Here is a 16,231-nt window from a genome sequence, read left to right as displayed (position 1 = left end):
TTTTTTTTCAATTTTTGGTGAATTTTTGTCACATTTTTGTTCAATTTTTATTGAATTTTTGTCATTTGTTTGTCATTTTTTTGTTGATTTTTTTTTCAATTTTTGTCGCATTTTTGTTGAATTTTTGTCGCATTTTTCTTCAATATTTATTGAATTTTTGTCATTTTTTGTCGCATTTTTGTTGAATTTTTTTCACATTTTTGTTGAATTTTTGGTTGAATTTATGTCGCATTGTTGTTGCGTTTTCATCCTTGTTTTCTTCTCATTTTTGTGGCTGTTTTGGTGCTTTTTTCCCCAGGAATCTTGATTAGGGTAAAGCCAACATTGACTAAAAAGTGACGAAAAATTAACGAAAGAAATGACAAAAATGTTAAAAAATATGACAAGAAAAATTACAAAAAAAATACAAAATGTGATAAAAATTTGACAAAAAAATGACAAAAATTTGACAAAAAAATAGATGAAAAAATTACAAAAAAGTTACAAAAATGAATTGAATACCCAACAAAAAAGAATCTGATGACGTGAGGAAAAAAATCCTCTCGGTTCAGGCGGGAGTAAGAGGTTGTTACAAAAACACGGTGTTGTGGATGATCTTCCGGAAAGAAGAGGTGACGTCAGTCCTACCTTCAGGGTCAGAGGTCAGTTTCACCTTCAGGGTCAGAGGTCAGTTTCACCTTCAGGGTCAGAGGTCAGTCCTACCTTTACCTTCAGGGTCAGAGGTCAGTCCTACCTTCAGGTTCAGAGGTCAGTCCTACCTTCTGGATCATAGGCACATCCACACAGCTCGTCTGCTGTGGAGTTCTTGTTCATGGCCCTCAGGACTCTCTCCATGACGTGGATGGTGTAGACGCCGTAGTTGTCCATCATGACCTCCACCATCTCCGCCCGGGATTTTTTCTCTAGTTTACTTCTCTTGATGACCTCAAACCTGCCTAACAGAGTCCTGTCTCTCAGGTGCAGCTTGAAGTCTGTAAGATCTTCATCTATGAGGTCATAAAGGGCGTTCATGAGCGCGTCGATCACAGAAGGAGACTCCGATGTGGCCATGACTCCAGCTTCAGTTCACCTGAAGAAGAAAATATCTTTGTAAAATCACACACGGAAGTAACTGATGCTGAACAGGGTTTAATCAGTTCACATCGTCGCTGCACATCCGTCTCCATCGACGATCTTTGTAGCTTTTTATTCATTTGTTTACAAAGCAGGACTATTTATATCATTAACGTCCGCTTTGTAAAAGGGAACAACAAAAATTCAACAAAAAAATGACATAAATTCAACAAAAAAATGACAAAAATTCAACCAAAATGTGACAAAAAAGTGACAAAAATTCAACAAAAAAATGACAAAAATGTGACAAAAATTCAACAAAAAAATGACAAAAATGTGACAAAAATGTGACAAAAAATCAACCAAAAAGTGACAAAAATGTGACAAAAATTCAACAACAATGTGACAAAAAAGTGACAAAAAAGTGACAAAAAAATGACAAAAATTAGACCAAAAAATGACAAAAAATGTGACAAAAATTCAACAAAAATGTGACAAAAATGTGACAAAAATGTGACAAAAATTCAACAAAAAAATGACAAAAATGTGACAAAAATGTGACAAAAATGTGAAAAAAATGTGACAAAAATGTGACAAAAATGTGACAAAAACTCAACCAAAAAGTGACAAAAAAGTGAAAAAATGTGACAAAAATTCAACAAAAAAATGACAAAAATGTGACAAAAATTCAACAAAAAAATGACAAAAATGTGACAAAAATGTGACAAAAACTCAACCAAAAAGTGACAAAAATGTGACAAAAATTCAACCAAAAAATGACAAAAATGTGACAAAAATTCAACAAAAATTAGACCAAAAAATGACAAAAATGTGACAAAAATTCAACAAAAATGTGACAAAAATGTGACAAAAATGTGACAAAAATTCAACAAAAAAATGACAAAAATGTGACAAAAATGTGACAAAAATGTGACAAAAATGTGACAAAAATGTGACAAAAATGTGACAAAAACTCAACCAAAAAGTGACAAAAAAGTGAAAAAATGTGACAAATTCAACCAAAAAATGACAAAAATGTGACAAAAATTCAACAAAAAAATGACAAAAATGTGACAAAAATGTGACAAAAACTCAACCAAAAAGTGACAAAAATGTGACAAAAACTCAACCAAAAAGTGACAAAAATGTGACAAAAATTCAACAAAAATGTGACAAAAATGTGACAAAAATGTGACAAAAATTCAACAAAAAAATGACAAAAATGTGACAAAAATGTGACAAAAATGTGACAAAAATGTGACAAAAATGTGACAAAAATGTGACAAAAACTCAACCAAAAAGTGACAAAAAAGTGAAAAAATGTGACAAATTCAACCAAAAAATGACAAAAATGTGACAAAAATTCAACAAAAAAATGACAAAAATGTGACAAAAATGTGACAAAAACTCAACCAAAAAGTGACAAAAATGTGACAAAAACTCAACCAAAAAGTGACAAAAATGTGACAAAAACTCAACCAAAAAATGACAAAAATGTGACAAAAAATCAACAAAAATGTGACAAAAATGTGACAAAAATGTGACAAAAATTCAACAAAAATGTGACAAAAATGTGACAAAAATTCAACAGAAAAATGACAAAAATGTGACAAAAATGTGACAAAAATTCAACCAAAAAATGACAAAAATGTGACAAAATTTCAACAAAAAAGTGACAAAAATTCAACCAAAAATGTGACAAAAATGTGACAAAAATTCAACAAAAAAATGACAAAAATGTGACAAAAATGTGACAAAAACTCAACCAAAAAGTGACAAAAATGTGACAAAAACTCAACCAAAAAGTGACAAAAATGTGACAAAAATTCAACCAAAAAATGACAAAAATGTGACAAAAATTCAACAAAAATGTGACAAAAATGTGACAAAAATGTGACAAAAATTCAACAAAAATGTGACAAAAATGTGACAAAAATTCAACAAAAAAATGACAAAAATGTGACAAAAATGTGACAAAAATTCAACCAAAAAATGACAAAAATGTGACAAAATTTCAACAAAAAAGTGACAAAAATTCATCCAAAAATGTGACAAAAATGTGACAAAAATTCAACAAAAAAAAAGACAAAAATTCGACAAAAAAGTGACAAAAATTCAACAAAAAATCTTTGTAGCTTTGTACTCATTTATTTACAAAACATGACTATTTATATCATACAATTTATATCATTAACGTCCGCGTTGTAAAAGGGAATCCCCAGAAGTGCTTATGGACAGGGACACACAGTTAAAATATACAACTGAGTGCAGAAGCAAAGAAAAGAATTACAAGAAAAAAAAGCAGAAATTTACCCTCCCACCACCAGGATCACAACACAGAAGGAGCCTGTTAAAGTTTCCATCCTGTCTCTACATCACAATATTCAAAATCAGATTTACATAGTTTATACATCAGAAGATACATGATGCATTCAGGGGCCAGACCAACATGTGACTAATGTGACTCAACTGTCATATGGGTTTTTTATACATTTTGCCTAAAAAGCCTTTTAACCTCTTACCACCCGCCTGAACCAAGAGGATCTTTTTCCTCACGTCAGCAGATTTTTATTTCCCATCATTTTTTTGTTGGGTATTCAACTTATTTTTGTCATTTTTTTGTCATTTTTTTGTCATTTTTTGTCATTTTTTGTCATTTTTTGTCATTTTTTGGTCAATTTTTTATTACATTTTTTGTCATTTTTTTTCAGTTTTTCTCACATTTTCGTCATTTTTTTTGTTATTCTTTATTATTATTTTTGTAATTTTTTTGTAATTTTTTGTCAATTTTTTGTAATTTTTTTTGTCATTTATTGTCTTTTTTTTGTCAAATTTTTATCACATTTGTCACTTTTTTGTCACTTTTTTGTCAATTTTTTGTCATTTTTTGTCATTTTTTGTCGCATTTTTGTTATTTTTTGTCATTTTTTTTGTAATTTTTTTGTAATTTTTTTGTTTTTTTCTAGTACATTTTTTAGTACATTTTTGTTATTTTTTTGTCACATTTTTGTCATTTTTTTGTCACATTTTTGTCATTTTTGTCATTTTTTTGTCATTTTTTTGTCATTTTTTTGTTATTTTTTTGTCATTTTTTTGTCATTTTTTGGTCAATTTTTGGTCAATTTTTTATTACATTTTTTGTCATATTTTTTCAGTTTTTGTCACATTTTCGTCATTTTTTTGTTATTTTCTATTAAATTTTTTGTAATTTTTTTTGTAATTTTTAGTCAATTTTTTGTCATTTTTTTTGGTCAAATTTTTATCACATTTTTGTCACTTTTTTGTCACATTTTTTGGTCATTTTTTTGTTATTTTTTATTACATTTTTTAGTACATTTTTGTTAATTTTTTGTCATATTTTTGTCATTTTTTGTCACATTTTTGTCAAATATTTATCACATTTCTTACATTTTTTTAAAAAAAAAATTGTAATTTTTCGTCAATTTTTTGTCATTTATTGTCATTTTTTTGGTCAAATTTTTATCACATTTTTGTCATTTTTTGTCACATTTTTGTCAATTTCTTATCACATTTTGCCACTTTTTCATAAATTTTTCCTCACTTTTTTGTCACATTGTTTTGACACATTGTTTTCGGCTAGCATTAGCATGTGGTTAGCTTTACATAGGAATACAGAGGGCTAGCATTAGCATGTGGTTAGCTTTACATAGGAATACATGGTGCTAGCATTAGCATGTGGTTAGCTTTACATAGGAATACATGGGGTTAGCATTAGCATGGGGCTAGCTTTACATAGGAATACATGGAGTTAGCATTAGCATGGGGTTAGCTTTACATAGGAATACATGGGGTTAGCATTATCATGGGGTTAGTTTTACATAGGAATACATGGGGTTGGCATTAGCATGGGGCTAGCTTTACATAGGAATACATGGGGTTAGCATTAGCATGTGGTTAGCTTTACATAGGAATACATGGGGTTTGCTTAGCATCAGCTGGCACTGGTATGGGGTTAGCATTAGCACATTGACCTGCTGCGACACTCAGATTCTCTTTTCTTTCAGACTCCTCACTTAGGCAGAGCAACACAAACAGCAAACACCACAAGTTTCTACATTTAAATCACAGAAACAACCACCTATTTACATTTGATTGTGTGAAAGTGTGTCTTTGTAAGAACCACGTACTTTAATTGATCCTCGCTTTGATTTGACCACGTTTATATTGAATGTTTGTCACTTTGCCGCCTCATTTCTAACCCGGGTTCATTGTGTTTAAAAAGGGTTCATATATTACAGAACAGGAGTTACACGGTTAAGTCTGTGTGTTCCCCCAGGTTTGTGTGTGTTGGTTTTTACTCACCGCTGATGAAGAGTCTCCACACAACGTTTTTCACAGCTTCAGAAGAACAAGACTCGCCTCTCGACTGAGCCTCGACTGAGCCTCGCCTGAGCCTCGACTGAGCCTCGACCGTGGCTTCGACTGCACTTTGACCGTGGCTCTGCGGACGCTCCCCACACTTTATTGCTCGGATGATAAATGACTCCCTGTCCACACGCGGCGCCTAAAGGTTAATTATTCACCCTTCGGACGATCTTAGGCTGTTTCCACATGAAGACGACACGCTTTTATCTTCAGAAACTTCCTCTGTGAGCCTGAAGCAGCTCAGTAAGCGTGAGCGTCCACACGGGTCGACTCAGGTCTGCGATTCGTCCTCCAGGCCTGTGTGAGGCGCTGTGACGCCGACACAGATGATAGAACAGGATGTAGAAACAGGTCAAATGAAACTGAAGGATTTAGTTTCTACAGAAGAGACGAGGAGGAGAGTTCATTCTTTTCCTGTCAGTCCAAAAACACAGACTGACTCGTGTTTTTCCTCTTGTCACCCGTGGCTTGTGGAGCAAAGAGGGGCGGAGTCAAACCATCACAGATCCACGAGGAAAACTCACTCTCAGGTCATTATGGATCACAGACTCTGGAGCCGTGACGTCATCGTTTTAGTTAAAGGGGACGTCGCAACAACAGAGCCACATAATGTCATGGTTGTGGATGGTGCGAAGAAAAGAAAAAAACAAAATGCGGGACTGCAACAAAACCGGTGGTGTTTAATAAATGATGAAAACCAAAATAACAAAATCCAGAGAACACAAACTAACCGGGGCTGACAAAGACAATGACGCGACGCGGGGTATAAATACAAGAGGAAACGGGGCACAGGTGAAGCACATCAGGGCGGGGCCGGCAGGTAACGAGGGAAGTCATGCAAAATCACAAGGACAGAACACACGTCAAAATAAAACGCAGGAATAGAGCAAACACAAGAAAAACATACAAAAACGGATGAACGAAAGACGAGTCATGACACGTAAACGGCATTTTCAGATCTTTCCACTGGGACCTGGTTTGGAAAATGTTGGTATACAGACCCCAAAGATCAACAGGTCAAATGCTAACTTTAGCTCTGCTGTTAGCGCACATTATTGCTGTATTAACCGGTTTATTCAAGCATTTTTCTAATTATTAAAGTGCTTTCCTTATCGTAAATGCTGCTGAACTTCCCCTCTTTTTATTGTAGTTACTCAGGGCTGGACGGGCCACGGGGAGATTCGGGAGTTTTCCCGATGGGCCGACGTACTTTTGGGCCGGTCAGATTAAGATAAGGCCCGTAATACCTGACACCGGCCCACAATTAGTGAGAAAAGCCACATGAATCTCTATCATTACATAGATGCAATGACACAACTCCTCCACTAGAGGGACGTGACGCCTTTTATACCCCTCTGGTGGCTCTTAATCTCTCAGATAATCTGGTATACTGAGCACTGGGCCTCTGGGACATCACACTCATGCCCCTCAGAACCCCTCCACAGAACCTCAGACCTCTGTTTTTTATACATTTTACACAAATGTTTGGCTGGTTTTGAGAAGTTTATATGTGTCGCAGTCACGAGAGGAACTTCACTAACGGAACGCACATTTTAAGATAGTTGAGTCATTTTACAAAAGTTCCTTCAAGTTATGAATGAAAGGATGAAAGTGTTGAGTCTATGAGGCGTGAGCTTGAACTCGGCAGAAACAAAATGCAGCTGTTGTCCCCGATTTGTAGCTTATACTGTTTTAGTTCAAGCCAAGGACTCATTGTTTTGCTGAACTATTGACTGCGTTTGACTGTGAGTTCATATGTTGCCTGTGTTTTCTGAGCTCACACTCCTCCTCTGCTGCTGCTGCTGCTGCTGCTCCGTCACGGCAGAACCGAAACTCTGCAAGAACAGGAACTAACTGTGGAGTTCAGTCAAACGTAGGTCAACGGTGAAGCAGGGCCAGGGAGGGATTCTAAAAACAAAGAGCCCTTACAAACAAATGTGGAAAATGGGCAAAACTCCAAAGGTACATTAAAAGTCCCTTGAGTTTCACCCATTTTACACATTTGTTTGTAATAATAATTATAATCATGCCATTTTTTATCACATTTTTGTCACATTTTTGTCACATTTTTATCACATTTTTGTCATATTTTTGTCACATTTTTGTCACATTTTTATCACATTTTTTAATCACATTTTTGTCATTTTTTTGTCATTTTTTTATCACATTTTTGTCATTTTTTTGTCATTTTTTTATCACATTTTTGTCACATTTTTATCACATTTTTGTCACATTTTTTCACATTTTTATCACATTTTTGTCACATTTTTGTCACATTTTTGTCACATTTTTGTCACATTTTTGTCACATTTTTATCACATTTTTTTCACATTTTTGTCATTTTTTGTCACATTCTTATCACATTTTTATCACATTTTTGTAACATTTTTGTAACATTTTTGTCACATTTTTGTCATTTTTTTATCACATTTTTGTCACATTTTTGTCACATTTTTGTCACATTTTTGTCACATTTTTGTCATTTTTTATCACATTTTTATCACATTTTGTCACATTTTTGTCACATTTTTTATCACATTTTTATCACATTTTTATCAAAAAAGTGACAAAAATTGATCAAAAAATTGACAAAAATCCAGCAGAAAAAAGACAAAAATCCAGCAGAAAAGTGACAAAAATCCAGCAGAAAAAAGACAAAAATCCAGCAAAAAAGTGACAAAAATTTACCAAAAAAATGACAAAAATCCAGCAAAAAAAACAGCAAAAAAATGTACCTGGATACGAGATGCTCTGAAGAACAGTTCACAGCTCACAGTATTTATACACACAGACAGCAAAATGATCACACGATTATGGAACGCCCCGATGGTGTAACAGGTCAGATACACCTAAGACATTCAGAGAAACTGACGAAATGTATAAGACAATGCAATGATGAGACCACTCGAAACAGGTATTGTGTCTTTATATGGATCTCTGGAATCACACATAACCAGGACAGGTGATTACAGGTGGTCTGATTCTCTCTTCTGCCCCCTGCTGGATTTTTGTCATTTTTTTGCTGTTTTTTTTGTCTTTTTTTCTGCTGGATTTTTGTCACTTTTTTTGCTGGATTTTTGTCATTTTTTTGCTGGTTTTTTTGTCTTTTTTTTGCTGGATTTTTGTCTCTTTTTTGCTGGTTTTTTTGTCTTTTTTTCTGCTGGATTTTTGTCACTTTTTTTGCTGGATTTTTGTCATTTTTTTTGCTGGATTTTTGTCACTTTTTTGCTGGATTTTTGTCATTTTTTTGCTGGATTTTTGTCATTTTTTTGCTGGATTTTTGTCACTCTTTTGCTGGATTTTTATCACTTTTTTGCTGGATTTTTGTCATTTTTTTGCTGGATTTTTGTCATTTTTTTGCTGGATTTTTGTCATTTTTTTGCTGTTTTTTGTCTTTTTTTTGCTGGATTTTTGTCATTTTTTCGCTGGATTTTTGTTATTTTTTTGCTGTTTTTTGTCATTTTTTTGCTGGATTTTTGTCATTTTTTTTGCTGGATTTTTGTCACTTTTTTGCTGGATTTTTGTCATTTTTTTGCTGGATTTTTGTCATTATTTTGCTGGATTTTTGTCACTTTTTTGCTGGATTTTTGTCACTTTTTTGCTGGATTTTTATCACTTTTTTGCTGGATTTTTGTCACTTTTTTGCTGGATTTTTGTCATTTTTTTTGCTGGATTTTTGCCACTTTTTTGCTGGATTTTTCTCATTTTTTTTGCTGGATTTTTGCCACTTTTTTGCTGGATTTTCTCATTTTTTTGCTGGATTTTGTCACGTTTTCGTCTTAATGCATGCACACAGTGGATGCAGTAGGGGGCAGCACTCTTCTTGGTTTGGGTTGAAAGAAGAAGAAGAAAAAGAGGAGGGTTGGGGCTGGTCATGTGACTCAGGTGTCTGAGAGCGTCTGATCCAGGTGAGTAACACTAAGATCAGATCAGATAGGATAGTATAGCCTTTGTGTTCAGTCTCTATAGGATTCTCTTCATGGACTTTTCTCGGGCGTGTTCCTCTTCACGGACTGCATTCGGGCGTGTTCCTCATCACGGACTGTTTTCAGACTGACGTGTTCGGCAGACGTTACAGCGGTTCATTCCTCTGAGAAGAGAACAGCAGGGTGAGGTCCGGATCCTTTCTTTACGGCTGTTTTCTCTCGCTCTGGGGACGATATCCGCTCCGGTAGCACTTTGCATTTCGGGCCGGTAAGTCTGTGGTACTTATAGTGTTAATTACTAGTCAGGGAGACACAGAGTTACCCCTGTATCTCTCATTACTAAGAGATACAGGGGTAACTCTTAGTAATGAAGGTCACACTTCTATGTACTTAGAATCAGTGTTTCTCAGGGGTGTTTTTTTGCTGGATTTTTGTCACTTTTTTGCTGGATTTTTGTCACTTTTTTCCAGGATTTTTTTATTTTTTTGCTGGATTTTTTTCTTTTTTTTTTCCTGGATTTTTGTCATTTTTTTACTGGATTTTTGTCATTTTTTTACTGGATTTTTGTCACTTTTTTGCTGGATTTTTGTCACTTTTTTACTGGATTTTTTTCATTTTTTTGTTGGATTTTTGTCACTTTTTTTACTGGATTTTTGTCACTTTTTTGCTGGATTTTTGTCTCTTTTTTTTTGCTGGATTTTGTTGTTTTTTGCTGGATTTTTGTCTTTTTTTGCTGGATTTTTTTTTTTTTTTGCTGGATTTTTGTCATTTTTTGCTGGATTTTTGTCACTTTTTTGCTGGATTTTTTTCTGTTTTTTGCTGGATTTTTATCTTTTTTTTCTGGATTTTTGTCACTTTTTTACTGGATTTTTGTCACTTTTTTACTGAATTTTTGTCACTTTTTTACTGAATTTTGTCTTTTTTTTGCTGGATTTCTGTCTTTTTTTGCTGGATTTTTGTCTTTTTTTTTGCTGGATTTTTGTCTTTTTTTTACTGGATTTTTTTCTTTTTTTTTGCTGGATTTTTGTCACTTTTTTCTCACTATTGTATCCTTTAAGTACCACAATAAGTATCTAGAATTACCACTGCAAGTACCGAGGACTTACCGGCCTGTAATGTAAAGTGTTACCGGAAAGGTTATACGTCTCTTCTCTCTCTCACATGTGATTGATTCTCCTAAACATCGGCCGCTGCAGAGTGAGGTTTACTACTGTCGACACAAAAGAGTGCGTGACAAACAGGCACACGCTCTCATGTTTCCTGTTAATCCAGTCCCAGAGTAATTGACTTTAATCACTCTGACTCACCCTCAGCGGTAGAGGTACAATCATTCATATACGTGCCTATACTTAACTTTGGAATGACTAAAATAGCAGGATACAGATCCTTTAAAGAGGGAGTGTTCTGCTTTTGTCAGTCCCATAGCACCAGTCTATATCACACTACAGTGATGACAAACCTTCTGTTGGTCTGTAAATGCAGTAAATTAGAATAACTGCCTTGTATAAAATGTCTCTCTCAAAATGGCTGCAGTGAATGGCAAAAATGTGACAAAAAATGACAAAAATGTGACAAAAATATGACCAAAAAATGACAAAAAAATGACAAAAAAATGACAAAAAATGACAAAAAAATGACAAAAATGTGACAAAAAAATGACAAAAAATGACAAAAAAATGACAAAAATGTGACAAAAAATGACAAAAATGGGACAAAAAAATGACAAAAAAATGACAAAAAATATGATAGAAATATGACCAAAAAATGACAAAAAAAATGACTTTTTTTTTTTTTTCCAATTTTTTTTTTTTCCCAATTTTTTTTTCTTCCCAATTTTTATTTTCTATTTTTTTTTTTTGCAAAGCAGACTTGTTATTTCCCTTCGCTTTTCCCGTGCCACGGCTCATGCTTTTGTCTGACATAAAAACAAACGGCGCTGTGTGATGATGTCATCAGGCCGCGCAGCTCAGTTTGCTTGCGCAGGTGTGAGGGCTGGCCAGCAGGGGGCAGGTGTGAAACAGGGACCTCTTCTTACTCAAGGCGTACTTTGTCATTTTTTGGCTGAATTTTTGTCTTTTTTTTGCTTGATTTTTGTCACTTTTTTGCTGGATTTTTGTCACTTTTTTGCTGGATTTTTGTCACTTTTTTGCTGGATTTTTGTCACTTTTTTGCTGGATTTTTGTCACTTTTTTGATGGATTTTTGTCTTTTTCTGCTGGATTTTTGTCTTTTTTTTTGCTGGATTTTTGTCACTTTTTTGATGGATTTTTGTCACTTTTTTGATGGGTTTTTGTCACTTTTTTGCTGGATTTTTTTAAAGGCAACAAATAATCGGTTGATTAATCGTGATTTCAATTATGACAAAAATAATCGTGATTATTATTTTTTTCAATAATCGAGCAGCCCTAGTGTGCGGTTCCTTCATGGCCTCAGTCTGGAGTCCAACCACAGACTTTTAGGAGCTTTGCTGAGTCCAATAAAGGAATCAGAAATCACAGAAGTCATTAAAAACCTTAAAGAGATGAACTCAAAGAAAGTCTCTCCCGACAGAAGCATCAACATCTTCCACTGTCTGATGGAGCTGAAGGACCAGTCTGTGCAGCAGCAGATCCAGGACTTCCTGAAGTCTGGAGGTGGATCTAAGGAGAAACTGTCTGAGATCCAGTGCTCGGCTCTGGCGTACATGCTGCAGATGTCAGAGCAGGTCCTGGAGGAGCTGGACCTAAACAAGTACAACACGTCCGCAGAGGGTCGACTGAGACTGGTCCCAGCGGTGAGGAACTGCAGGAAGGCTGTGTGAGTCCTCAGTCACAGACAGAAGCTTCACTCACACGTTACAATCACACACATGTGACTCTAACATCTGTTACAGGTTTATTAACTGTGGACTCTCAGATCTTCACTGTGAAGTGTTGGCGTCAGCGCTGAGCTGCAGCCCCTCCCACCTCAGAGAGCTGGATCTGAGTCTAAATAAACTGAGTGACTCTTCAGTGTCTGCACTGTGTTCTGGACTGAAGAGTCCTCACTGTCAACTCTCTGTTCTCAGGTCAGTTTTGGGTCGTTTTCTTTCTTTCTTTTGCACATTTATTTAATTAAATTCAATGAACATGTTAGAGCTTTTGGATTATTAAACAAACGGCTATTTCATTAGGATTTCAGTTGCATCAGAGCAGGTCAGATGTTTGTCAGTTCACGCTCTTTTTGCAAACTTCTACCATAATGCTAAACTGCTAGCCGCTAACTGTTGCTGCATCTTCTGCTTCAAACACGTGTGAGCTCTTGTTCACGTGTTTGTGTTTACATGGTGCGTGGGGCATGTGGGGGTGAGGCGTGTGCTGAGGGAGGTGGGTTGCCGGTTCTGCAGTTTGGGAGTGTGGCGCACACGCTGGGAATGCAGTGGTGCCGGACCGTCAAAATGGGATTGCTTAGACGAGCTTTCAAGAAGGAAACTAGTAAAAAGAACTCCTCTTCGACCACTGTGTGGCCTTAAAGGGACAGTAACTATTCTCCTGTCACTGCAGACACCAGGCCACAGGGAACCTTTGAACACACGCTTTCACATCAATATAGAACTGACTCAAATAAACATGGGCGTCAAGCTGTGATTGGAAACATTATAATAATAAAGGAAAACTGAACCTCTCTTTTTTATGGGATGTAAATATTGAACAGACTCTGAGTGAAGGAACAGTCTGAGAATCTACAGAGTGTCTGTTGTTGACAAGAGTCTCAGAATTTTGTGTTTATAGCCTCATCTGAGTTTACCATGGACCTTAACGACTTATTTTTTTCTTCATTCAGATTGGTTCACTGTGGTTTGTCAAAGATCAGCTGTTCCTCTCTGGCCTCAGCTCTGAAATCCAACCCGTCACATCTCACTGACCTGGACCTGGGTTCTAACAAACACCTGTCTGACTCAGAAGTGTCTCATCTGTGTGGTTTTCTGCAGAGCCCAGACTGTCGCCTGAAGAGTCTCAAGTCGGTTCACTGTCGAGATTTAGGACAAACCAACAGCATTCAAATACTTTTTACTCACAGCTCAAATAAGATTGTTTGTGTGTGTTTGATCTACTCTCTTTCTGGAATTTAATCACTTCATTTATGCTTTATTCAGATTGTGGCGCTGTCGTTTGTCAAAGATCAGCTGTTCCGCTTTGGCCTCAGCTCTGCAGTCCAACCCCTCACATCTCACTTACCTGGACGTGACACATAACAGTCTGAGTGAGTCAGATGTGAAGGAGCTCCTGGAGCTTAAACAGAGCCCGCACTGTCGACTGGAGACACTGGAGTAAGTACTGACTTCATGAGACTGTTTTGAGCTGGAGCCGTTCAGTCTTTTTCAACTATTTTAGACATTTGCCTTCCAGGTCTGTTTTGGATGATAAGACTTTCAAATGTCTCCTTGTTTTTTGGTTCAAAGCTCAATAAATCTGTTAAAATCCCTGTGAAAAAAACCTTCCACATGTAGTTGAGTCCAAGTCTGTAAAGTTCAGAGTCTGTTGGAGCGACTAAAGTGGAGACGTTACCACCAAAATGGGAGATAAAATGACAATTTCCCAAATAAATCTATGAGAAACTTTGAATCAGTGGAAAATTTGTGATATTATTGTGAAGATTAGGTTGTTTTTTCTTTGTTTCCAGTAAAGTTTATGTTTGTTAGAGACAGGACTGGCCCAAAACCTGAACATTGTTTATACAAATGCCGACAGTGTTAATGGACTTTTATCCTTGATGTGTTTCAGAGTCTCGTTTAAATGCATTTCTTGTGGATCTAATACAGCGGAGAATAAAATATTTATTTTTTCTTCTTCTCAACAGCTATGATTGGTGGTGATCTCGGTCCTGAAGACGAGTAGTGGCGACACCTCAGACTGAGCCCAGAGAGAACGCTCCTTTTCTCTTCATAGTTTTACTGAGTCTGATCCAGAATAAACCTGAAGACAGAATGTTACAGCCCCAAAACCCCCAGTTTCCCTCCATTTTGTATTCATTTTAGTCAATCAATCAATCAATTTTATTTATATAGTGCTTTTCAAACATGTCTTGTAACACAAAGTGCTTTACAGAGTTAAAAACATTCTCTCACACCCACCTAGTTTTAGTTGTTTGGCTAATTTCTCTATGTCCTCCATGGAGACCTGGCTGTGTGAGCCCTGGCCTGGCACTAGAGGACTCGTTTCAAGCTCAGATCCGGTTGGCTGCTCGTCCCTGGTCCTGATTTGTGTGGCATCTGAACACCTGGCCCCAATCAACCATCAACCACCTGGTGCAGCCACACCTATAAAAGGCCAGACTTCGGGACATTCAAGGCTACTAATCTTTGTCCCGTCATGTCTGTCACGACTTTGTGTATTTTTCTAGGAACACTCGGTTTTAGTTGCGTTAGCTTGTGTCTCATTTTGTTTTTGTTCAGGCCTACTGTGATTAGTTTTGGGGACACTCGCTTTTGTGACATCGGTTTTGTATCCTTGTTGGTTTAGTTTTTAGTAGTGATGTGTAGATGAGGTTCCGGCACATCCCCCAAACTGTATTGATGCTGTGTTGAGATACTTAGTTGAGACTCACAAAACACACTGATTCAATGTTGCTGTATTTCCTATGGTGCTATATTACATGTTAGGTGAAAATTAAAGTGAACATAGTGAATGTGATTTACCAATTTAAATGGCTTTTTATTTTCTTATTTTATTTTTTATATATATAAAAAAATATGTCCAATGTTTTGGCATTCGTTTTGTTGCGTCTTGTTGACACTATTACCCCAGCTTTGGGGAATACAGCTCACAGGGTGCAGAGGAAGCTGGGGTATAGGCGCAGATTTATGTTCTTCCCAGTGGGTGCCTACAAAAGAAAAAAAAAAAGAAAAAGCGAAGACCGGGATTCCAACTGACAGCATCGTACGAGCGATCGCTGTTATTGTCTACTTCCGCAATTTTCGCCGGATGTTTTGGTGAATGGTCGGCAACAGCTGATGCATACAGGCCTCTAACTCGGTTTTATAAAATGATAGATCTGTTACAGCTCAAGAGAAGCAATGCACTGTTTATGGACATTGTTTTTGCTGATTATAGGATTTAATAAAATGTTTATCAAATATGAAAATGTAAATTGCCGACCACGGCCAACGGATGTGACGACATCGCGATCACTCGTATAGTAGAGCCTGGCCATATAAACCCAGCGCTCAACCCACAGAGATTGATTGATTGATTGATTGATTGATTGAGCTGTTTAGTTGAGCTGTTTACATTCATATTTTTACAGTTATTTAGCTTAAAGGGGCTGGAAGCAAGTTCGCCATTTTATACTCACTACTGCCACCTCACCTTCTATATTAAGCTCGTGCATGACGGCAATTCGGGCCGAAGTGACACCTTTTTGAGTGACCGTACAGGATTTTAGAGACAGTTGTGAACAGGTCTGAGCTCATTCTACACATTAGGACATGGCTGGAACATGTAGGGGGAGGAAAATACTTAATTTTAACATTTTTAAACTCCTTATAGTCCCTTTAACAAGTGAAACCAAATGGCACAGCCCTGAACCGTTCATGGGGAAAGCTGTTGACAGTGATTCATCTCATTGACACTTGCAGATGCGGTGCCTTTTAAACACAGTTTGGTGCGTCAGTGACGAGCGACACAGCAGCAGCATCGGTCACGCGGTTTCTCTTAAAGTGACACGCGCGTCGATGAGCTCGACACATGCGCCGGTGCTTCTGTGTTGCTGGACCCATCACTAGTTTTTAGTAACTTTGTTTCGGTTCATCTTTTGTAAATAAGTAAATAGCCTTTCTTTTGGCAAAATCTTTAAGTTGGAGAACCAGGGTTACTTTTAGTGACCCTAATCGACTGGTCCTGTAACAGC

General features: G+C 36.4%; 2 protein-coding genes across 2 annotated transcripts; one reads left to right on the top strand and one right to left on the bottom strand.

The window, feature by feature from the left end:
* Positions 1–741: 741 nt before the first annotated feature.
* Positions 742–5,412, bottom strand: LOC306981596 (uncharacterized protein; the record flags this gene model as incomplete). Its single annotated transcript, XM_079581205.1, has 2 exons — positions 5,377–5,412; positions 742–1,069 (listed from the first exon to the last, which is right to left on the bottom strand). Exon 2 carries the CDS (start codon positions 1,048–1,050, stop codon positions 742–744), a length of 309 nt encoding a protein of 102 aa, XP_079437331.1. The 5' UTR covers positions 1,051–1,069; positions 5,377–5,412.
* Positions 5,413–11,868: 6,456 nt separating this feature from the next.
* LOC306981415 (ribonuclease inhibitor-like) lies at positions 11,869–14,301 on the top strand. Its single transcript, XM_079581030.1, has 5 exons — positions 11,869–12,160; positions 12,237–12,410; positions 13,166–13,342; positions 13,479–13,652; positions 14,183–14,301. The coding sequence occupies exons 1-5, from the start codon at positions 11,886–11,888 to the stop codon at positions 14,196–14,198; spliced, it is 816 nt and encodes a 271-aa protein (XP_079437156.1). The 5' UTR covers positions 11,869–11,885; the 3' UTR covers positions 14,199–14,301.
* The last annotated feature ends 1,930 nt before the right edge of the window (positions 14,302–16,231 follow it).

The sequence above is a fragment of the Gobius niger genome (assembly GCF_951799975.1).
Source record: "Gobius niger genome assembly, chromosome: 22".
Classification (NCBI taxonomy): Eukaryota; Metazoa; Chordata; class Actinopteri; order Gobiiformes; family Gobiidae; genus Gobius; species Gobius niger.
The sequence above is the reverse complement of the archived record's forward strand: the minus strand, read 5'-3'. Positions and strand labels throughout refer to the sequence as shown.

What these genes read in the sequence shown, in the direction of transcription:
- LOC306981415 (XM_079581030.1), top strand. Translation starts at nt 11,886, where the DNA reads ATGAACTCAAAGAAAGTCTCTCCCGACAGAAGCATCAACATCTTCCAC. An exon ending in AGGAACTGCAGGAAGGCTGT is followed by an intron (nt 12,161 to 12,236) that starts GTGAGTCCTCAG and finishes CATCTGTTACAG; the next exon opens with GTTTATTAACTGTGGACTCT. An exon ending in TGTCGCCTGAAGAGTCTCAA is followed by an intron (nt 13,343 to 13,478) that starts GTCGGTTCACTG and finishes TGCTTTATTCAG; the next exon opens with ATTGTGGCGCTGTCGTTTGT.